This window comes from Pogona vitticeps, chromosome 5 (genome assembly GCF_051106095.1).
Source record: "Pogona vitticeps strain Pit_001003342236 chromosome 5, PviZW2.1, whole genome shotgun sequence".
Lineage (NCBI taxonomy): Eukaryota > Metazoa > Chordata > Lepidosauria > Squamata > Agamidae > Pogona > Pogona vitticeps.
Window position 1 is genome coordinate 23,538,978 of NC_135787.1, and position 24,077 is coordinate 23,563,054.

General features: G+C 39.8%; 2 protein-coding genes across 19 annotated transcripts in view; one reads left to right on the plus strand and one right to left on the minus strand.

Annotated features, from left to right (window-relative positions):
• The window catches only part of TBCK (TBC1 domain containing kinase), a 109,072-nt gene extending 98,634 nt beyond the window's left edge, over positions 1-10,438 (minus strand). For 2 of the 4 annotated variants that reach the window (XM_078376554.1, XM_020796368.3), the window contains exons 1-2: positions 10,368-10,438; positions 6,609-6,833 (exon numbers count right to left, since the gene is read on the minus strand). In XM_078376554.1, coding sequence (XP_078232680.1) covers positions 6,609-6,801 — 193 coding nt within the window. In that variant the 5' untranslated portion in view covers positions 6,802-6,833; positions 10,368-10,438. Of the gene's footprint in view, positions 1-6,608; positions 6,834-7,223; positions 7,311-10,307 lie in introns of all 4 variants that reach the window. The other 2 variants (XM_078376553.1, XM_078376552.1) reach the window with 2 other exon arrangements.
• Positions 10,439-10,466: 28 nt separating this feature from the next.
• AIMP1 (aminoacyl tRNA synthetase complex interacting multifunctional protein 1) overlaps positions 10,467-24,077 on the plus strand; it is a 41,180-nt gene continuing 27,569 nt past the window's right edge. For 4 of the 15 annotated variants that reach the window (XR_013536850.1, XR_013536851.1, XM_020796375.3 and 1 more), the window contains exons 1-2: positions 10,473-10,566; positions 12,354-12,454. Coding sequence is in view for 6 of the 15 variants with exons in the window: in XM_020796375.3 (XP_020652034.3) it covers positions 12,453-12,454 (2 nt within the window). In the remaining 9 variants the exon portion in view is untranslated. Of the gene's footprint in view, positions 10,631-12,353; positions 12,455-21,892; positions 21,925-24,077 lie in introns of all 15 variants that reach the window. The other 11 variants (XM_078376562.1, XM_078376560.1, XM_078376559.1 and 8 more) reach the window with 7 other exon arrangements.

Here is a 24,077-nt window from a genome sequence, read left to right on the forward strand (position 1 = left end):
GTACTTCTGGGAGTTCTTGGTCTACATATTGCTGAAGCCTACCTTGGAGGATTTTGAGCATAATATTTTTTAAAGTCTTTTCACTCTTTCTTGACTTTTTCCTTCCTTGGAAATTTTAAGAGGAAAATAAACTAAATCAGCTCTAGGAGTGGCTTAGTTCCTACCCATTTGGGGGATCTGTTAGAGTAACAGCCTGATCCATTCCCTTAAACAACTCTTTTTTGCTTTCTCTGTCAGGAAAGCACCAACAAGGTGCAAACTCCTTCTTCCAATCCAGAATGCTTGATTTCATACCTCAGTACCTTCAGGTATGGAATGCCTTTCTGTTCTCCCTTCTAGGGGCCTAAACGGTGGAGAAGCAATGATGGTGGTCTTTCCTGCTAGTTCATGATAAAGAATCCAAGAGTGATCCTCTTTTTCTCCTCCCAAGGTTCATCCTTTTTATTCTCTTCACTAGACATCTGATGTGGATGAGTAACAGCGGTGGACCTTCTCACCACTGCACAAGAAGATGTCCATTCTGCCCCCAGAATGTTGTACCTTCCAAACAAAGTACAGAGAAGCCTTCAGCAGGTGGATCTCCCTGACAGGCACTGACAAGGAGTTCCGCTTGTAAATCCTGTGACGTCTGAGGTTCCTTCCCAAAGGAAGCCTTTCAAAAGTATTACCAAAAAATTTGCAGAATTATTATAAATAATAAATTATTATTATTTTCATGTGATACAATATTGACTCTATTAAAACAACAAAATACTACTATCTACAACCAGAACATCGCAGTCCTAAAAGAGCAGCAATTTACCAACACATACAGAAAGTCAAGGGGTTTAACCTGTTGTGGTCCCACCAACTCTGCCACCTCAACCTTAAAAAAGCGTCCAAAAAGGTAAAGGGTAAAGGTTCCCCTTGACAATTTTTGACCAGTCATGTTCGACTCTAGGGGGTGGTGCTCATCCCCGTTTCCAAGCCATAGAGCCAGCGTTTTGTTCAAAGACAATCTTCCGTGGTCACATGGCCAGTGCGACTTAGACACGGAACGCTGCTACCTTCCCACCGAGGTGGTCCCTATTGATCTACTCGCATTTGCATGCTTTCAAACCGCTAGGTTGGCGGGAGCTGGGACAAGCGACGGGAGCTCACTCCATCGCGTGGATTTGATCTTACGACTGCTTGGTCTTCTGACCCTGCAGCACAGGCTTCTGCAGTTTAGCCCGCAATGCCACCACGTCCCTAAAAAAGCGTCCAATGTCCTATTAATTGCCACAGCTGATGTCTGTGTGAAAGGGTAGCATGAACAGTTGCTTTGTCCATCTACCCAACTTGAGGAGCAGAAATATTTCTCTGACTGGCAACACCAGAGCTATTGTAGGACACAGGCTTTGCTGGTGATACATGCAACACAATGCATTGTTCTCTTTTGCAATTCCTTTTTACTTGCTGATTTTAGAACAGTAACATTTTCTCTTTCTTTTGCTCCAGATACGGTTGCAAGAATATTTCCATTCATACAAACCTTCACTTGTTGAGAAAAGGGAAAGATTTACAGAGTGAAGTCTATTTGCCGCACTCCATTTTGCCAAACAGAACGTTTAGCTACAGAGCGCAAGCTAGTTCAACACAATTCACCATGTTAAAACTATATATATTCTCTTTAAAACTGGCCCCAGGTGGAATGCTGATTTTTCTTTTCTCTTTAGCAGTGAATGCCAAAATACCAAGAAAGCACGATCATCTTGAATCAGTTTTGAACAGCGTACAGAAAACAGGCAAAACCTGACTTCTGGTTTAACTGTATACATAAAAACACAATGCTCTTAAGAGACAGACCACATGCAATATGCACCATAAGAACCAATAAGGGGAAACAACAATGTAAACAGAACCAGGAAAGGCAAGTTAGGTAGGAACCAGAACAGCTGCAGGTTATGAATATGTACATCTAGCAATATGCTACTCATTATGATGCACACACTGTGCATGAAAGGGGGCTTCATACATATCAAGATTCCCCTTTATGCACACGTTATATATCTACCTTTGAACAGAGGTGTGCAACTGTGCTTTTCCAGATGCTTTTAGACTGTAACTCTCCTAATTCCAACACTGGGAGAGCCAATGGAAGTTTTTGCCAGCTATATTTGGAAGGGCCACAAGCATCCTTAAAGAATTTCAGATCAGGAGTATGTGTCATCACAGCAGTATCAAGCACACACACTAACTTCCCCAGAGGAATATCTACTATCCAAATTAGCAACATAGAAAAATTACACAGAAAACTTAGGGATGCGATTTCAGTAGATTGCAACTTGCACAAGTCTATATATACCAGTGACTTAGGTAGCTGGCTGTGGAGCCAAAGGTTGGGAGTTCCATTCCCCACTATGCCTCCTTGACTGGAACTGGACGCGATGATCCATAGGGTCCCTGCCAGCTCTGGTAGACACATACCAGCAATGTTCCCTCTAATTTTCAGCCCTGGTGGGTATGGCTCCGCCACTTATGCAACTCTGCCCCTGCCCCAGGGTTCCATCACAACTGGAACCAAAGAGACTCAAAATGATTGCTGTATGTCTGCATGGAAGAGGAGAAGCCCTGCGCAGAGGTGGCAGAGTTGTGCAAGCACCTAGAAAACAGTATAGTAATAACTAGAAGCCAACACAGATTTGTCAAGAATAAATCATGCCACACTAATTTGATCTTGTTTTTTGATCAGGTCACTTCCCAAATAGACAGAGGGAATGCTGCAGACGTAGTATATCTTGACTTCAGCAAAGCTTTTGACAAAGTGCCCCATGATATTCTGATTAGCAAGCTAACTAGGTGTGGGCTGGATAGATCAAGTGTCAGGTGAACACACACTTGGCTACAGAATCATACTCAGAGGGTCATGATTAATGGGTCCTTCTCTAACTGGGAGGAGGTAACTAGTGGGGTACCCCAAGGCTCAGAGTTCTTCAATATTTTTATTAATGACTTGGATGAGGGAGTGGAGGGAATGCTTGTCAAATCTGCAGATGATAACAAACTGGGTGGAATAGCTAATAACCTAGAACAATGGTCCCCAACCTTGTTGGGACCATGGACCATTTGGGGGGGTGCAGGCTCCGTGCGTGGACTGGTTGGGGGATGGGGCCACCCCCGAGTTCACGGGTGGGCATGTCATGCTCACGCGTTTAAGTGTAAAAGGCAAAACTCGGTAGGGACGGCCAAACAAGCAAGTGCACAAAAGCTGGGGGGCAGCTGCACATGGGCGCCTGTCTCCCTGTTTGACTGATGCGTGCCCTTCGCTGCCGCTCCAGGCAGATCCACCGGCTTCGCCCCACCAAGGCACATGGCATGGTTTTCGCAGAGCTTTTCGCATAGCAACACTGCTTCCCACCCGAGGCGAGCAAGAAAAGGCAAGCCAAGCCCTGCTCGGGCCATGCGGAATTACGTGGAAGGCTGCCCGCCCAAAAGGTCTGCCTGTCCTTGGTTCAAAAGCCCCCACCCCGACGGAGGGCTAAGGATCACAGCTTAGCACGGGTCCAGGTCAGAAAGCCTGCCTGGCGAGCCCACTGCTGGTCTGGTCAGCTGTTGGGCCCACCTTTTGTTCAGCCCCCTTTGCTAGGGTCTCCCAGGAGGAGAGGGAGGGTGCGGGAGGGGAAAGGGGTGTCTCGCTGCCAGCCGGCCAGTGGAGTGTGTATGTGTGTAGGGAAGGGGGCACACAGGTATGTGCGCACCTGTGTTGAAGGAGGCAAGGTGGCGGCGGCACTGGCACTCTGGGGATTGGAGGCACGCCAGCCCAGCCATAGCCCAGAGCGCACTGCCCTCGCCATTGCTGGCTGGGCAAGATGGTGTAAGCTGGCGCAGGCTCCTTCCCCACTGTGGCTCTTCTGGCGTGAGGCTCTAGGCTGGCCTCCCGGAGTCTGAGCCCCATCTACCTCATGCCGCACCCCATCCCACGCCCGGCCACACCTCTGGTGGGCAATCGCCAGGCGCATGTGCGATTTGATTGGATGTCCACTTCGACTCCTTAACATCATCAGGCCCTTTCATGAGGAAATGAAGGGCGCTGTAGTTTTGATGGCTCAATATCAGATTCCTTTGACATGTGAAGCGGAATGAAACAGGGCTGTGTCCTCACGTTGGCCCTGTTTGGGATTTTTTTTTTCTGTCATGCTGAAGCACGTCTTTGGAACTGCAACCGGTGTCTATCTCTGAACTAGATCAGATGGAAAGCTCTTTAATCTCTCTAGATTGAGAGCAAAGCCCAAAGTCCAGCAGCTGTTATTGCCCACTCTGTTGAAGACCTCCAACAACTCATGAATCGCTTTAGCAAGGCCTGCCAAGACTTTGCACTAACAATCAGCCTGAAGAAAACACAAGTCATGGACCAGGGCGTGGACTCACTTCCCTCTATTAACATCTCCACACAAGAATTGGAGGTACTTTGGCTCAACTATCTCTGACACTCTCTCCCCAGATGTCGAGCTGGATAAACACATTGACAAAGCAGTTACCATGTTCTGTAGACTCGCAAAGAGAGTATGGCTCAATAAGAAGCTGATGGCATATACCAAGATCCAGGTCTATAGAGTCTGTGTCCTGAGTACACTCCTGTACTGCAAAGAGTCCTGGACCCTTTGTGCATGGGAGGGGAGGAAGCTGAACATGTTCCATATGCATTGTCTCCAACACATTTTTGGTATCACCTTGCAGGACAAAGTTCCAAACAGAGGAGTCCAAGAACGAGCTGGAATTTTTAGCATTTATACATTTATGAAACAGCGATGTCTACGTTGGCTTGGGAATGTCATGAGAATGGCTGATGGCCGGATTCCAAAAGATCTCCTGTATGGAGAATTAGTGCAGGGAAATCACCTCAGAGGGAGACCACAGCTGGGATACAAGGATATCTGCAAGCAGGATCTGAAGGCCTTAGGAATGGACCTCAAGAGACGGGAAACCTTGACATCTGAGCGTTCAGCCTGGAGGCAGGCTATGCAGCATCGCCTCTCCCAATTTGAAGAGACCCTTGTTCAGCAGGCCAATGTGAAGAGGCAGTCCCGAAACCATCAAAATCAGGGAGCTGGACAGGGGAGATAGGATTTGTCTTCAGTGTAGAAGGGATTGTCACTCTTATATTGGCCTTCTCAGCCGCACTAGACGCTGTTCCAAGTCTTCCACACAGAGCATGTTACCGTAGTCTCTCGAGACTGAAGGATGCCTAATCTAAATCTAACTGCATGCCTCAAATGGATCCAGAAAAACCTCAATTGCAGTGCTGCTTAGTTCTCATTATCTGCTTTAATAATGCTCTGATATATTTTTATTCGTTGTTTTTCTAACCTCTTTTTAATGTCATTTAATGAGCTATTTATTTTAAACGGAATTATGCATAATATGTTTTAATGCTATGAACTGCCTTGACTTCCTTACATAGGGAGAAAAGCAGCATATAAACAAGTAATTTTCAGTGGGATTTGATCCATCCGGGATGGCTCTAATATGCACTCACTTCTGGTCCTGTTCTAAACAAGTGTCATAATTTCATTTTAGTCAACATAATGCACACATCAATGTTTTTTAAATCAGCTCCCCCACAGGAGAAAGCAGTGGGCACTGATGACATTTTTAAAGGACAGGTATGATTTTACTTGCTAGTTTGAACATGTCACAATGGCTGAAATCCCATTTCTCCTGTTACAATTTGTAAATTATGTAAAATCATAATCTGTGCTGTGGCCATCTTAAGGGCATTAAAAGCTTCTTTTCCCCAACATCCTCGGGTTCCAGGAATCCTTAGGTTGCCCTTTTGACTTGGAGAAGTATTAGGGAGCTGGAGAACAGGGGAGGGAACTCTTCATGCCTGGAAATCACTGTCACTGGTCCCTGTGAAACTGGATGTATAATCAGAGGAAAGTTACACCTGAAACCTATCTCACGCAGCTCTCTGCAATATTCTATGGTCTATTAGATACATATCAAGAGGTGTGAATTGCAGCTTCTGCTTCATCCTCACTGTGATATATGCTTCACTGATAATGTTCAAAATGTAAGAACCGGAAAAAGAATTGTTGAAACTGCCTTCTGTTGAGCACATTTCTTTTAAACTTTGAACATCAAAAGAGAGATTTAAGGAATTAAAGAAAAAGCAAGGCAGATTGATGAATTACAGATACCTCTGAAATACATGGACCGAAAGAAGCCTGTGGATTTAAAACAAAAGGCAAGCCAACCCCCCTCCCCCAAATAAGAAGTGGATGATGGGAGAGCGAGAGGGTTAGAAGAGTAATGACAGGCAGAGTGTGAAAAAGAAAAGGAAGTATCTTAAAAATATGAATGTGATCTGAGCTACAGGGTAACCAAGGTTTACAGTCCAGCAGCACACTACATCTGTGTCTCTTATGTGTAACAATGGAGAGACAAGAGTGAAAAATGTGGCAGCGGAGTCAGTCTGGGGGAAAAGCATTCTGCAGCCTTTGGGGAAAAAGAATTCTCAAGTCTTTAAAGTCTACAATGCCCTGAAACATATGTACTAAATAATTACTGTAACACTTGTACACACACACACACACACACACCAGTTGAAGACAGGAGAAAAGACGGGAGGAAGAATTCATTCTCACCATGTTTTCCACGAGAAATGTCCACATATTGGCAAAGTCTGGGATGTGTAACGGTCTTTAGAATTTGAAAACGCCCCAGGATTTTTATGGAGTTTGGTGTCAAAGGCAGACCATTACTTCCACAAACGTCATTCGGGAGAGCTGAAGCAAAGAAGGTGAACGCTCCGAGTTCCACATCCTTTAAAGGAAACATTTCAAAATCCAGTGAGACGGCACTGTATACTCCTGAAAGGGAAACGTAAAGGAAAATACTGAAAATAAGCAAAGAGTAAAAACATAAAAGGACATTATTGAAACAAGAAAATAACAAAGCAATAAATAAGCTGCTTATAGAACATTTCACAGCTAGTGAAACAGAAACAATGCCTGTGCTAGGTATAACAGAGCAGTCTCTTTTAATATACACAGCAATAAACTAGAAATAAAATTCTATTCAGATTTTTGAAAGAAATTGAGCTATTTACTTAGCTCTGATGAACAAGGCTACTAATTTAATCCACATTTTTCCTTGCTTATTGCCAGGGAGGAGCAGATGCATAATACACAAGAGAACTTGTGTATTATGCATTTTGATATGGGTCTTCATGCATCAGGTAGAAAAACATATTGGGTTACCCCATTCCAAATGTGAGTTTCTGCCAAACAGCTATGAACATTACAGACTCCTTCAGGGATGCCAAATCAAACATCTCTTTTTGTGTTCTGAAACAAACACATTAAAAAGTAGAGTGAGTTTTATCAGCCCTCTGCTTCGTTGCTTTAGTTTTAGACAAGCAGCTAACATTCGCAGAGTCAGACATGCCTAACATGAGAACTAGCCTCACTGAGTTCACATGTATCAGATTTGAGTTCTTTTTAATTATGAGTGCTTTAAAATTGGTTTTGATTTATAAACTGCCCTTGGAGCTGCTCCGAAAATTTGTGATCTATAAATACTTTGAAAATAATAGATTTTATAATTAACACATGTGTACAATTAAAAAGATAGTTACCAGTCATTCTGTAACTGTTCGGATTAGACAAGAAAGCAAAACAAACAACCCCCCCCAAAAAAAAAAACCCCAAGAACTCCTTCTCGGATGAACACTCAAAGCAAATACACCACACAATAAGCAAAAGAGAAGGTTGCAAAGATTTGGTTGCTCTTTTTATTTCTGTAGTCTTACATACAGATACTAAACATTAGCTGGACATCCAGAGTTCTCCTTTCAGCAACAAATTCATAAAGTAACCATAGCCATGACGCTTTAAGGTTTTTTTGGGTGTGTGTGTGTGAATGGGAAGTCCCAAGGGTAGTAAAGGTCCTAAAAATGGTGTGTGTGCTCACACAGGCTCTAGAAGGTACATGGTGACTTTCTGAACGCAATTTTTTGGGGGGAGAGAGTGCAAAAATGGTCCTTGGGCTAAATGGATCTTGTGGGACACTTTTTTTTGCCACCATTGCTTTAGCGTGCCTCAGTAGGTTAAAATTTTTACAGCATCTATAACATATAGCTCCAGTTCAGAGTAACATAAATAGCTATTTTAACTTCATTCCAAGTCTCTGAAATTTGCATAAAGTGTAACTTGCGTTCTTTCCCTCAGAATAGCAAAGTGCATGCAAACACATACTACAACTACAAGAGGACTGGCTGACTATTAACAACACAAGCAAAGTATCCAGTGCTTCAGATCCTCACATAATGCAGTAGTCATCCTAGCTTTGACTAATACAATTATTGATTGTATTCCTGCGTTGAACAGGGGGTTAGAATTGATGGCCTTGTTAGACCCCTTCCAACTTCACTTTTCTATGATTCTATGTTTATACAGATTCTACTATCTACCACCAAAACCCAGCAAATTTGCCTAAGGTTCGCCATTTTTGTCCCAAACATCATTCTTGCTGTTGTGAGGATTTTAATGAGCACAACAGAAACTTCCTTGTAGTTCTTGCTGGCAAGAAGAAAAAAGTTACAAATCACCATTTGGAATGTAAGAAGTTAGGATTTACATTCCTAACAGATAGTACAGCACTTTGTCTTCAAAGGCAATCACTATATTTTGCAACAATGAAGTTATGAGGAGAGTCCTTTCACCAAGTGATGATAAAATTGATATGTTGTTGCATTCTTTGGCAGAACAAGTAACGTTTATTCTCTACCTCGAAGATACTGAAGGAGATTATTTTGAAAAATTTGGTCATTTTCCTATTTTAACTGTGTGGATTTTTTAATTAAACATGAGCAGATTACTAGTATGAATGTGTTATCTTTTTTTTAAAAAAAATGATGACATATGCATTTTTTTTAAATAACACACCAAGCGCTGATGGAACTGTGATGTAAGCAGCCCACTTCAGATTTTACAATGACTGACATGTAGGTAGCCTAGTTATGTGCCCTACTGATAGACAATCCTTTGTCTGAAGAGCTCCCAGGCGCAGCCCAAACAGTGAACCTAAGCCAGAGCTCCAATTTAAGATAACAAACCATAAGCAGTTTTGATTCTTTTTTGGAATTGTTTCATGCCTATTATTTTTCTCATTTCATGTCAACTGTAAATTGTTTTGAGTGCCATTCAGCAAGTGCAAAAACGGGACAGCAATATTCTTAATATTATTGTTGTTGACAAATCAGAATCTGTAGCTTCAACGTGGACCAAAGGCGGCTAGTTCCAAAATACATAGCCAGGTGATCCTTTGATTAGGATCCCCCCCAAAAAAAGCATATAAAAGCACAACTGTGTCAGTTTCAAAGAAAACATCCCGTTCATCAGGCAGATGTAAAAAGTCAGCAGCAAAGGAGAAAGGAAAAGGGAAGTAGTAAGGCGGAGTGGGGAGAGAGAAAGGTTGCATTTTAAATCCTCAGGTGCCCGGACGTTGAGCCGAGGTTAGCAATTCACCGCCTCTCCTACCTCTGAATCTGTAGCTTCAACGTGGAACAAAGGCGGCTAGTTCCAAAATACATAGCCAGGTGATCCTTTGATTAGGATCCCCCCCCAAAAAAAGCATATAAAAGCACAACTGTGTCAGTTTCAAAGAAAACATCCCGTTCATCAGGCAGATGTAAAAAGTCAGCAGCAAAGGAGAAAGGAAAAGGGAAGTAGTAAGGCGGAGTGGAGAGAGAGAAAGGTTGCATTTTAAATCCTCAGGTGCCCGGACGTTGAGCCGAGGTTAGCAATTCACCGCCTCTCCTACCTCTGAATCTGTAGCTTCAACGTGGAACAAAGGCGGCTAGTTCCAAAATACATAGCCAGGTGATCCTTTGATTAGGATCCCCCCCCCCCAAAAAGCATATAAAAGCACAACTGTGTCAGTTTCAAAGAAAACATCCCGTTCATCAGGCAGATGTAAAAAGTCAGCAGCAAAGGAGAAAGGAAAAGGGAAGTAGTAAGGCGGAGTGGAGAGAGAGAAAGGTTGCATTTTAAATCCTCAGGTGCCCGGACGTTGAGCCGAGGTTAGCAATTCACCGCCTCTCCTACCTCTCTTTCTGGCTAAGACTCAAAATTTGGTGCTAAGGAGAAAAAAAACCCCACACCATTTAGCAGTATTCCTGCTCAAGCTGCACAGGACTGCAATCGTAACACTGATCGGGCGCACCTCAACATATAATAAATGACTTTTTCCCCGAAAACGTGGAAAATGCAAGTCTGAAGCCAAGCAGAAATAACCTCCCCGCCCCAAATACATGCAGCACCAAAACCCTCAACGACCCTGACCCGCAGTCTCTCAACATCACCGAACTGAAGTCCCCGCATCCTCGGCAGAAGAGCACACACCTGTCCTCCAGAACCCTTCCGCCTATGGTACCGCCCACTTCTCTTCCTCCTTCATCTGAATGGCCGGAGTCGGCCCTGACGCAACACGTACGCGAGACGTGAACACGTTTCGCTCCCTCCCCGCCCCTCAGGCCCACCGCGCATGCGTGCAAGGGACGCTGTGCGTTTCCGTTGCCTGTGAGGCGAGTGAAGAAACGACGTGAGTAAGGGAATGCTGACGGGGGGGTGGGTTTGAGGGTTAGTTTACGGAAGATGGAAAGCGAGTAAGTTCTTTGAATTGAGTTCCTTTTCTATTGTCTTCGACGTTACTCGTTATGAGGGAACGGCTTCTACTGGAAGAGGAAGGGTGGGCCGCTGGAACTTTTTTTTGCTAGGAGGGCTCCGGCCGGGGCCTGGAAATCGCGTGTCTGTTTAAAAGGAGCCCTCTTCGGCACTGGCAAAGGGACGAGCAAGTAACGTTTGCCCCCACAACCAGTTAGTAGCGAATGTCTTTGCTGACTGGAAGAGGATGTATGTAGTAAGGTTAAGGATACCAGTCTGGGAACGCGATTCTTCTGCAGTAACTAGTTTTTAAATGAATGATGAGGCTGCGTTACTGTTGCTGACTGATAGCTATTTCGTTACTTAACTTGGAAAGGGAACGTTCAAAGAAGGCACTAGATTTCATCAGGGGAATCAGGAAAGTGTGTGTTCAGGTGGGATATTAAGTACCATGTGAAGGTGATGAGGGTATGAAGTGGGGGTTTCATTATTCTTACATTTGTGGAAATAATTTTTCTTCGTTTGCAAATTATTCTTATCTCCCCACAAATGAGCTTCTGCTGTTTATCTCCTTTGTAATCACATGATGTTTGTCCCTGGTTTTCACCATACGTATATTTTGGTACTTGTATGGTCTTGACACATAGTTTGTTCCACCTGACAGTATTATTCAGAAGAATATGATAACAGCAAATGGAAAGAGCTGGGCTGGAGAGCTGGAAAGCCTACTATTAGTAGAATAGAGATAAGGTGCTATAAGGACATTGACACACACCACATACCATAAATTTTTATGTTGATAACAACTGAGGGTGACACATGATGTATCTAGTTCATAGAAGCTTACATCAAAATAAACTTTTTAATCTTCAGAATGCCACAGTGCTCTGTTCCCTCCCCCGCCCCCTGTAAGTAACTCAACTATGTTCCTGAAAGTTTAGTTGTACACTTGCATTCTTTGTTCAGTTGCTCAAACTAAGATACTGTTCCCCTCCTTCTTTTACCTAGGAAATTATGCTTGTGGATGTTGATTTGCTTTTTAATTTGTATAGAGTTCTTGAAACTTGTGCAGAGATGCTTTCTTTGTACCATACTGACCTTCACCCCAATTACAGATTCCAGGATTAAGAGTTACAGATTATAGTTTCTCTTCTAATTAGAAGGGCTGTCACAGTTAAATAGCCTCCTTAAAAATTCTTTGTATAGTAACTAAGACTATGTGCTCCAAAAAGGTGAGTGGGGTGGAACTAAATTGGAAGGTGTGATATGATTGTGAATGGATGTAGAACATTTGACAGCAAAAGTAAACTATTGACAGTGGATGGCTCATCGCTGTTCAGGTGACAGCTCTGAATTGTGAGATGGGCTGGACTGTTTTTGAAGTTATGATTGTTATTGCACTTCTCAGAAATGAGTACGTTGTTATGATTTTGACTGTCTTTGACTGTATTTCTTCTATACAGTATGTGCCCTCATTGGTATTTTTTCCATGATGTGTATGTATATGTTCTTTCCATTATATTATGCATAACTCTTATCTCCATGTTTGTCTAAAAACTTAGCACTGTGCTGCACATCAGAATCTTTATATAGACTATTTAACTCTTAAGGGAAATTGAAGTTTACAATTCCTGTAGTGTAATGAATTTTTAAAATCTGTACATCCAATTTCTCAACTCTGTCTAAAGAGATTAGTATGCTTAATACCACCTTTCCTGCTATCAGGTGCTCAAAAAGGACAGATTTGGCAGGGAAGGTGAAGTTGGGATTGTGTCTTCCACTGATTCTTGCAGGGAGGATCCCTGTGTTGGCTGTACCCATTAAATGTGAGTTGTCTTAACATCTACTGGTGTAATATATTCTTCTTAACCTGAGAATAATGTAGCCTGTATCTCTTGCATATTAGGAGGACATATGTAAGAATGATAAAGAATCTGAACTTGTCTGAAGACATTGTGTTTTCATTTTGTTTGGTGTCTATTGGAAGCTTTGAGACTGTTTATCTTGACCAAGAATATTTTCCCCATCCTTCACATTTATGTCACTCAAACATTGATAACACTTCTGAAATGTGATTTAAACATTGCTTTCCTTCTACCATATTTTTAACTTTTTAGAAATAAGATGTGTTAATAAATCAGTATCCAAAAGAATCACAGCTGTACTTTCTCTTTCCTTCACTAATGTGACTTTTCTCTGTCATGTAGTGAAAAACCAAAGTTTGTACCCTTTTCTATATTCTGTCTTAAGTCATACTAAATGCATAGTATTTAATACATTGACCAAACATCAATTTCTAATTCATATTTCATTTGGCAGATATGGGATTTATTTCTCCATTGAAGATGTAGCTAATAATTTAGGTGGAATGAATCCATGACAAAAGCAAAATAAATAAATAAATAAATAAACATATGGTATATCACCAGGCTTGCAACTGACAAGTCACCAGCTCCTTGTCAGTTTTCGGGGTTTAGCTGTAGCAAGTTGCACAATTCCTTTGTGAACATCAGTAAAAATCCTGTCAGTATTTTGCTTAATCCCTTAAAGATTCTACTAAATAAATGGTAGAAAGAAAATTTAGCATACAGTATAGTATAATTTGTCTAGCACCAGCTATATATCTTACCAAGCCTCTTATTTGCTTAGCTGTGATCTTTTATGGTACAATATAATGTGACATCCTTCCCTTTTCAGTGATTTTCTCTGTAACAGTTATAAATTTAATAACAAAAGACAGTGAAGATGCCTTCCTAAAAATTAGAGGACTTCTCTGTGGTGCAGCATGTTTGCCTCCTACCTTCTTTCCTATAATTTCACCTAGGACAGTCCTTACTATCAGTTAGGATGCAGATATGCCTGTGTCTGTTCCAGATCCTACACAATACTACCTACTGTATGCTCAGTTCCAAGATCATCACTGAGTGTACGGTTCAATCTCTGTCTTAGTCCAGAAGGAAGAAGTGAAAGAAGAAAAAGGATTGAGGTAGAAATAGCTTGGATGTTACGGCTCAAGAAAGCCTGATTTTTTTAAATTTGGGGAGAATGTCACTGTAAATATTGTTTACCCACAGAAGAAACAGTTCCAGAAGCTCTAAGAAACATGCTCATTCTATAGAAACTAGTACCTTGGAGCATACAGCTATGTATTTCATAAAGGAGGAGTGGAATCTTCTGGATCTAAACCAAAAGTCTTTGCAAAGAGAGGTTATGATGGAAAGCTGTAGGAATGTATCCTCTCTTGTTCTAGAGCTTGAGATGATTTTTCACACAGAGAAGGAGGAGCTGCAGATGTTAGGCTCTTAGGACTTGGATAAAGTAGAAATCTCAAATCAGATTAGACAGCTCTTTTGAGAACTGGATAAAAAAGGAGCAAATGCTTTAGCTGTAGGAAGTGTCTTACACACTAACTGGATGTGGCTGAACACACAAAGGAGCAGAACAAATGGAATTGTGTGGGGGAAGTATGTCCAGAGACGGAGCTGGACAAAAATGGAAAGAAATAAATTTGTTTTGGAACGTCTGGCCAGTTTCCACCTTGCAAGCCATCACATTATTTGTATAGAAGAGGAATCTTTCCCTATAGGAAAGATCATGAAAGTTTTTCATTGCAAAACTGTTCTGCTAAATTCTATGAAATTATATTCTACAAGAGGTGTTATACAGGAGAGAGATATAGCAAACATATGGAGTATGAAGATTGTTTTCCTTATAATTCAGCATTTGGGCAACACTTGATCTACAAATACTGTGAGAACAGGAATTGTTTTGCCCCAGTGCCCTGATATCTGCAAGTGATTCATAACAAAAGGAAATTGTATATTTAATTTCTACATCTTTAAGAGACACCAGAGGAGAGAGGAATTTTATATCAGTGTAGATGTTTTTGGTTACCACCCACGTTTGATGGTATACTAGTAAATCTGCTTTAAGAAGCATTAGTAGAATACTCTGTTTGATAGAAAGTTTCTTAGATAATTACACTTAAGCCTTAACCATCTCTGCCGCAGAGACAAACTTTAAACCTAATGAAGTTAGGAAATGTTCTTACTGCAGTACAAAATTTCTGAGTTGTCAAAAAAAAAAAGACCTACAAAAATGAATGGAGGAGGGGGATATAGTTCAGTTGGAGTAAGTGCTTTGCTTGGGGAAGGTCAAGATTCAGTTCCTGGTGTCCTACTCAGGCTGGTCTAAAAAGTTAATTGGATATTCAGAGGGTACAGCACCAAGGACAGCTCCCAGTTATCCTTTTCTGAATGTGGTTTGATCTAAACTGGGGTTTCTAATACTGATGATGGAGGCAGTACACCTTCCCAGCAAGTAGGAAGTGGTTCCCAACCTTGAGTCCCCAGATGTTCTTGAACTAAATCTTCCAGAAACTTTCACCATTAGCTGTGCTGACCAGTATTTGTAGTCCAAGAACATTTGGGAACCCAAGGTTGTACTATAAAGGAATGACTTCTTAGTAACTTGTTCACTGTTCATGTGCTCCTTTTAGGCATACTACAGCTATCAGTTCACACTGGCATAATTTGTTCTTGAAAAATTCATTTTGGCTATTGTTAGTGCATGTGTTGTACTAATGCTCACAGGCCATTGTTATGTTCTAGAAACATCCCTCATATTGATGTCAATTTCAGTCATTGGTATTTTTCTTAATCCTTGCCCCCCCTTCTTTTGAAGTGGGGACAATATTTGCTCACCTTCAATCTTCAGGGAAATCACCTGTTCTCCAGAAATTCCAAACATTACCGTATAGACAAAGGCTCTGAAACTTTTGCAGATCTCAGTATCCTTTGATTTCACCTTGTAGACTTGAATTTATTTAGAGTAGTTAAGTGTTCCCAAGCTGTCATTTTCTATATTTTGGGCAACAGCCTTTTCACTCCCTCTTTTATTCTACTTACAATATATTCAGCATTGTTTCTTTTATGAGGAAAAAAAAAGAGCAAAATTCTCCCTGTCATCTATTAGCATGTCTTCATCCTTTTCATGCACCAGACCTACTGCTTCTTTGTACTTCTTATCATCAAGCATACTTGAAAAGCTCTTTCTTGTACAAGTGTGAGTTTTGCTTCCCTTAACTATCCCTATAAACACTGGTTATTTCTTAGTGATCTTCTATATTTCTTAATTTTCCATACATGCATCTTTCAGATGTCAGCTAATCCGGAAGCTCCTTATATTGTCACTCCAGTTTCTTTAAGTTCCTTCCATTTTGTCTTATTAGTTATTATGATTTTGGTGTTCCCATCACTTGTATGTTCTTTTCTCTTTCAGCTGTCCTGATGGTGATGTCTCTCCCTTTCAGTAGGGAGTCACATGTCACATCCTTTTCTTTGTGTAGCAGCATTCCTTCCATCCACAGAATCCTCCATGATCACTTCACTTCTCTCTGCAATCAATAACTCAGAATAATAGCCATGGGAAGGGGCATTAAGAACACAGCATTGTTCCTGACAGTACAGTACTGTGTTTCTGTGTCATGCTCGTACAACTCCTTGCTTCTTGGATTTTGTATTTTTCTTTTTCCCTAAAGGCAGCCTGCTTTCAATTGGTCTTCCAAGAGAGTCTGTTCCGCTCTCTATTGTTGGGCAGAAGCATGGAGAATAGACATCATACTGCTGTACTTTCTCTTCCAGGAAGGAAACCAGCTTACACATGCTGCTAGTGTTGGTTGAATGACCACTCAAATAATACTAAAAAATATTTAACAACCAGTGTATTTTAAAGATTAAAATTCTAGAATGTATCAACCATAGCAGTTTTTTTTAAAAAAAAGATGATAAAACATAGCAACAAATCTATCCATATCTGTTTTTTAAAAAAGATGGCATGATGTATTTGATCTGGTGATGGAAGATACATGGATAGGAGGAAATGTGCAACTCTGGAACAAGGGCAAATGAAGGATTTTCTGTGACACATACAAAATTGGTTTCTGTTTTCTAATAGCTTAAACTTGCAATTGTTTTAGAGCAGCCTATGTTTTGATAATCTAATCTTGATTTACTATTAGATCAAGAGGAACTGGGTTAGTAAGGGAGGATTGCAACTAGATGGCCATCTAGATCTAGTAGAATGTTATAACCTACTGATGCTACTCAGGTGTCATCCAAGGGAAGCATCAGAACATGTTAATAGAGCATCCTGAAACTTCATCTCTGTTTCCAGGAATGTGTGGCTATTTAGGTCAGGTAATATTCCCAATGCCATCACTTTTTTGTCTTATCAAGATTCACTTTCAGTTGTTAATTCTTAACCAGCTAATAAAGGTACGATACATGTATGTTTCCCCACAGCAGTCAGAATTCATCATGCATTTGGTTGCCACATAAAGTACTTTTCTTTTAGAGCCCTTCTCTTGCTGTCTGTTTCTCCTTGCCTCCCTCCTTTTGTTCTAGCTCATGCTGAATTTTTCTTGGAATTATGCTCTACAGTGGTTTAGCTTGCGACTGTCACAAATCATTGTGTTCCAGAAGCTTTCCAAAGTTCTTCACAAGACTTTTGTTTGCATAAATGTTTTAGTAGGACTTAGCAACAGCTTGGGGAGAAGTTTTCCTTAAATTAAAATCACATATGAAAACAATTTAAACTGCAAATTGGCTCTGCTTGGCAGACAAGTCTCTTCTCCCTCCAGGTGCTGGATACAGATGATAAAGTAATACAGGGCTGCAGAATGAGAGAGGGCAATTGCCCATGGTCTTGAGTGAACGTTGGCTGTGCAGAGATTTAAGCTGTCTCTCATACATACATGCAATTCTCTTGTCTGTGGTAACTTGTGTGTTATTTGCACTCTTGGTCTGGAAATTAAAAGCTCATGAGTAATGGATCAGAAATCTGAGTAGGTACCAGAACTATGCGGAGGCTGTTAAATAAGTGAGTTTGGAAATGTTGTTTTTGGGTGGAACACTGCCATGTTACATGTCTATCCAACAGTATTGCATATGGAACTTCTAGCCTCTGTAGAATGGGAAGGTTACTACCTTGTTTCCCCAAAAATAAAACCTAACCTGAAAATAAGCCCTAGTATGATTTTTCAGGATGCTCATAATATAAGCCCTACCCCCAAAATAAGCCCCAGTTAAATGAAACCCCATCCTCCACCATTGTGCAGCAACCAGAAAAAGGTGGTGTACAGTGGTGCCTCCAAAGACAAATGCCTCACAGGTAAAAAAACTTGCAAGACAAATGGTTTTGGCAATGGGGTTGATGACTCGCAAGACAAATGCTCTTATGGCCGTGCTTTACAAGATGAATGTTTTCTGTTTTTTGTTCCTGCCTCATGTTTGCTGGTTTTTAAATGTTTTTCTATGATGTTTAAAAAGTTAAAGTTTTTTTTATTGAAATTTTTAGATCATCTGCACAATATGTATGGCTTTGAAGACCACTTAATAAGCCCTTTGTAAACCAAATTTGACTTTGTTCTGACTTTTATTGCCTATAGGAATGCATTAATTAGATTTCACTGCATTCCTATGGGAAAACACGTTTCGCAAGATGAATTTTTCGCAAGACAACATTAACCGTGGAACAAATTAAATTCATCTTGTGAGGCACCACTGTATTTGAATAAATGTAGATTGTTGTATATGAAAAAAATAAAACATCCCCTGAAAAAAAGCCCTAATGCATTTTTGGAGCAAAAAGTAATATAAGACCCTGTCTTATTTTCGGGGAATCACGGTATTAGACGTTATAGCCCTTTTGGAATAAGAATTTGGATCCTGACTTCTCAGTGGCAGAATTGAATGCATAGAATGCTTCTGTGGAGGAAAGGGGCAGACAATTATCCTGAAAAGCTGCTCTAGATAGTTGAAGGGTGGTTGAGAGTGCTGTAAAGTAGAATGCAAAGAAAACTGCCAACATTTATTCTCGTTCCAGTAGCTGCTTCTGCTGGGTCTCAGTCTCTTTCACAAATGAAAGGGACCCTTTCTGTATGTGAAAAAGCATGGTGAATCCAAATGTAAGTTATCTAGAAGTATAAATCCCTTGGATTCTGAAGTTTTGCTTCACAATCATTTGAAAATTTCATGTGCAGAGCTCTCTGTTAAATCTTAGGCTCTAAACCAATATGGCAAACACCACATTTGTCAGTGGATTCTAAAGTTACTTCAGAATTGGCTGTTGTATTCTCCAAAGTTTATTTCTAAAATTTGGGCTGTTCTGTATTTCAATGTACATTATTTAGCTGCCAGATTGGTAAATGTTTGTAGCTAAAGCTATGGTCTGTTTTCAAACAATGTTTCTCTCCATTTAGGCTACAGACCTGCGCAGTCTTTGTGGGGGATTCAGTGCCATTGAAATAGTATTTTGTCACCCTTTAACATATGGTTAGAGGGACTGGGAGAGAATAAAACATCTTTTGAGTTTATAGATTTGGGAGGAAGTGTTTGAGGCTTTCTTTAGGCCAGAACTTGTTTTCGATAATCTGCATTCAGCACCTGGAAGGAGAAAAAATCCTCCCAAGCAGAGCGAATTTACAGTTTAAAATAAATTGTTTTCATCTGTGAATTGAATCTTAGGAAAGCAACTAGTTAGATAGAATGTTAACTCCCACTTAAAATATTATTTAGATAATACAGTATAGTAGCCAACTGTAGTGGTTTGCCCATTCAGGGTTGTGCAGTGAATTAAATAATTATGTGACGCTATCTCCACAGTAGGTTAAAACTGAACGGTTAATATTGGCATACAAATATGTATATATAATGGCAAAATGTTCCCCCCAACTTAGAAAAATAAGGATTTCATACAAATTCATATTTGTGGTTTTTATTTTGTAAGAATTGGAAAATCTAATATTGCTGTCTTTTGATTTTTGTTAAACCAATATATAAGTTTTCACTGTGGAACATTGTGGAAAACAGCATGAAATTGAAAATAATAGAAATCACTGTCTGCTCTGTTTTTATAATTCTGGATTATAAGATTAACAGCACAGATTTTATTGTTACTGTAGTGAAAGTGAGAAATTTATGCAGCTTTAGCATATAATCGTACTTCAAACTTGGTAGAAAAGTATTAGACTTGTTACCTTTGTTTTGAATAGCGGCCAGAAATATTACTAGATCGGAAAATGTGTTCATTCTCACGTAACTGAGCAGAGTTTAGCTACAATATTTAGGAACAGCTGTCGGCAAGCTTAATATGATTGCATTGCTGTTATGAGTGGAATAAGGCACTTCAAAACATGCTGTGGAGGAGGGATCTGATTAGTCCAAGTGATATGTGCGGAAATGTCCTGAACTGACAGAAAGGTATGGTAATGAAAATAAACATAAAAGTAAGGACATCCATCATGTGGACAGGAGAGAAGAATAGATTCAACAGTGTTTTGAAATATTTACTGCAGCTGAACAAGCAAGCTAGTTTTGAATAGAAAATAACATTGTTTATTCAGCAGCACTAAACATCTCTGCACTGATGTGATCTAGAGGCGTTTTGCTCTGCGTTCTTATGTGTGACCTACTGCACCTAGTATAATAGTCCTGGACTTGAAATCTAGGCACATCACAACAGTTACACTGCTTGCAGGAAGACATTGGCATTGTGATAGAGATATTATTTCCCTGGTGACATGTTACCATCTATTTTCTGTAAAATCTTACGTATGGTAATATTAAGGAAACACATGTAATAATTAACAATACAATGCAATACATGTGTGTTTAACAAGAAGGTATACTGGGGTCAATGAGGCTTACTCCTGGGTAAGTACCCTGTTTGCCCAAAAATAAGACCTACCCCAAAAATAAGCCCTAGTTAAGTAAAACCCCACCCTCCACCATTGTGCAACATTGTGCAGCAACAAAATGACATGACTAGAAAATAAAACATCCCTCAAAAATAAGCCCTAATGTGTTTTTGGAGCAAAAATTAATATAAGACCCTGTCTTATTTTCGGGGAAACACAGTATAGAGTTACATCCTAATTTAAGCATGTTTAGGCAGAACACATTTTATTTATTTAAAATATTTTTACTATCTCGTTCTCCAAAAAAGGGACCCAAGGCAGTTTTCATAATTAAACAAACAAAAATATTTGGAATCTAAAAACAGTAAGTTATTCAGATATTTAAGAATTAAATAGATATATTTTATGTAAACATGACATATAAACATATCCTGTATATTGAATTGTTTTCAGGCCTTGGACGTTAATTAGTCTAGTGGTTCATATTAGAAGCATTAGCATAGCTGCACACGTAAATGTTTGTGATATAGTTAAATATATTAAATACTTTCAGTGAGCTCCCAATTAACCGTCTGCAGTATGAATTGGGTAAGGGGAGTGATTTGACTTAAGGTTCCAGAAGCTGAGTTTAGCAAATATGCAGAAGTAATCATGTCCTATTAAAGGCTTTTAAAAGGTTTATAGAACAGAATTTGTGTATATGTTTGTGCATATCTATTGTATATATGCTACTAGAAAACATTGTAAGAATTTTTTTGTCTGTATTAACCTTTTAAATAATTTTCACTTCTGGTGCAAGTTATATCAATTAATTGTGGCTAAAGACAGAAGACTGTGAGGTTATTCTTGCCTGCCAAGTCATAGTTATGTCTTGTGTCAGTACCATTGCCCTATCATTCTTGGGCATGAAATGGTGGTGTACATCATTACATTTAAAGATACTTTCATTTATGTATGTGTTTTAGGAAATAATTGATGCACAATATTTGTTAGAAATGTATAGGTCACATTGCAGCTTTGAAACACTTATTCTCCTATAAGGAAATTTCTTTTTTATAATCTGGTCTTTAGTGAATATAATCTTTTTCCCCTGAATTCCCAGAGGGGAGTGCAAAGAAAAGAATACAGTACAGGAAATAATTTTCTTTACAGATGTAAAAATGCGGGATTTTCTTTAAGATTTCTGCAGGAACACGAAACTCGGTAATCCATGAATTACTGGAGTCAGTCCAGCCTTTCAGTATGGAACCATTAGAAGAACACATCTTAAACTTGTACATCTTCAGGGTATTTTCCAAAGTTGTCATGCCAAGTACATGAGTTAGAAATACTACTCCAATGTCTTGTTTAAGCAATTTGTAACTATAAATAACTGAGAAAAACCGCTTGCTGCCAGACATAGGGACTGCATGAAGCTGGTACAGTATATGTTTTCAGTTTCCAAACTGGATCAATTATTATTTAAACAATACAAAAGGTGGCTAGATTTTAAGGACTTTCCTTTTCTTTTAACAATTGTACATATCTGTGTGCCAGATAATATGGATTTCTTATAAATCTGTTGCAGAATATATGCAGTGCAAAGAGTGAACTAGAGCTGTAAGTAAAGCACCGTGTAAAGAAATTTTGCTTTAGCAGATCGTGTTCCCATTTTCTAACATGTGGTTCTTAATGTAATTTTGGGCATTGTTGTATTTGGGCCTGATCTTGTGTGGGTAATTGTACACTTACATGCTTTTGTAAATTGTAAAGGAATATTTTTGGAAACAGATGATATTACAAACTATTTTTTCCTAAGTGTTAAAAATATGCATTTAAGAAAGATACTTTAAATATGAATATAAACAAAATTTTAGAAGATATGAAAAAACTATATTTGAATGAAATGATATCTGAATATGAAATATTGTACTTTATGAGTATTTTGAGTAAAATAAGGAAATAATCATACTGGGAAGAGGCCTATTGATTTCATATCTTTTCTTTACTTTATCTCGAATAAATCACCTTGGCTTCAGTAGGGCTAAGTATGGCTAATCAAGATTTAGCTCTTTATTAGCTGACATTACTCTGGAATAAATAGAAAGGTCTGTGCAAAATGAGGAACTGAAAAATAACTTTTGTTATAGTGTACTGAACACAATTTTCCTAGGTCCATTAGTTATGAAATCATAAAACAGTAAAGAACACACCATAATCTTAAGAGCATATATTACACATGGCATTCAGATGGCATAGTGCCTAATTTGTAAAACAAAACAAAACGAAAAAACTGGAAAGCCTGTAAACACCAAGAAAAATAGAAAATATGGGAAGAAATGTAATTTGTAGCAATTATGTACTAATTTTCAAAATTAGTTCATAAATTCAACAAAGTATTTGAAAATAGTATTAGAGGATAAATTCTGTATTTTGCATGCAAATATTGAAATACCAAAGAATTGGTGTGATCCCATGTTACAACAGAAGAAAAGGACAGAATTTAAGAGGCAGGATTGCGGCAATAGGTTTTCATTTTTCATATGATTCTGTTGAACTTGGACAAGGCAACCAAGCTATCCAACAGTCTGATACCTTCAAGATATTTTGGATTATAACTCCCACCTTTAACCAGAATGGATAATAGTCATTGATGGTGTGAACTGTGGTTGTAGCCATCTAAAGCAGAGGTCCCTAACCCCCGGTCTGCGGCCCGGTGCATATCCATAGGAGGTGTAAATCCATCTCTGCCAGATAAAATTTGAGGGGGGGGATGTCAATATACTTGTGAGTTTAGTTTACTTTTATGGGTTGTGGAAATGACACTCCCTTCATGTCTCCTTCCCCCAAAAAAGCCCCTCAATGAAGAGTGCTTTCTATTCAAGCCCAAACAACATCTCCACCACAGGCCTCACACCCTGTCCAGTTTTCTTGCCTCATCTTTTTGTCCCTCTTGTCTTCCTCCTCCATATCTCAGGTGGGGTCCAGAGGCATCTCCCTGCCCAGGTCCCATCTCCCTTCACTGCACTGCCATTGCAGCCCCAGAAAAGCAGGACACTCTGGCAGAGTGAATGGCGCTGCTGCCACAGCAGCAACAACTTTTCAGTCCTGCCGCCATCTTGGGCGTCAGCATTCCCAGCATGCACCACACACTCACCTCACTGACTTAGTGGTTCGGGTCTCTAGCTGCAAAGCCAGAGGTTGGGAGTGTAATTCCCCACTGCGCCTCTTTGATAAGGGCTGGACTCAATAATCCATACGATCTTTTGCAGTTCTGCAGTTCGAAGATTATTAATTATTATGGAGCTAAATTAACACTTGAGGACTGATATCAGTCCTACATGAGGACTGATATCAGTCCTCCAAAGGTGGATGAGGAGGGGCAGAGAGAAACAAGTGAGAACAGCTCTTTCAGAGGGGGTAGTAATGATGCACATGGACAAAAGGAAAATCTGCCCAAAGGGGTAGAAAAGAATTCTAGGCTGCCTGCAACTCCATTTCAGATTAAAATTATATATCTGTGGGCCAAGAGGATTTTTAAAAAAGCAAAGGGTGTACTATATTTAATATAATACAAAAATAACAGCAACTAAAAATAACTATGTTGACACAACACCCCAGAAAACCCTTCAGAACTCCCTTGGGTATCATAACCCTCATGCTGAGAACCTGTGTTCCAAACACTGTAATATTTTGAGAGCAATTAAACAATTTTAAAAATTAAAGTATTATTTAAAAAAAACCAAGGCAGTTTATAGTGGGCAATAAAAAAT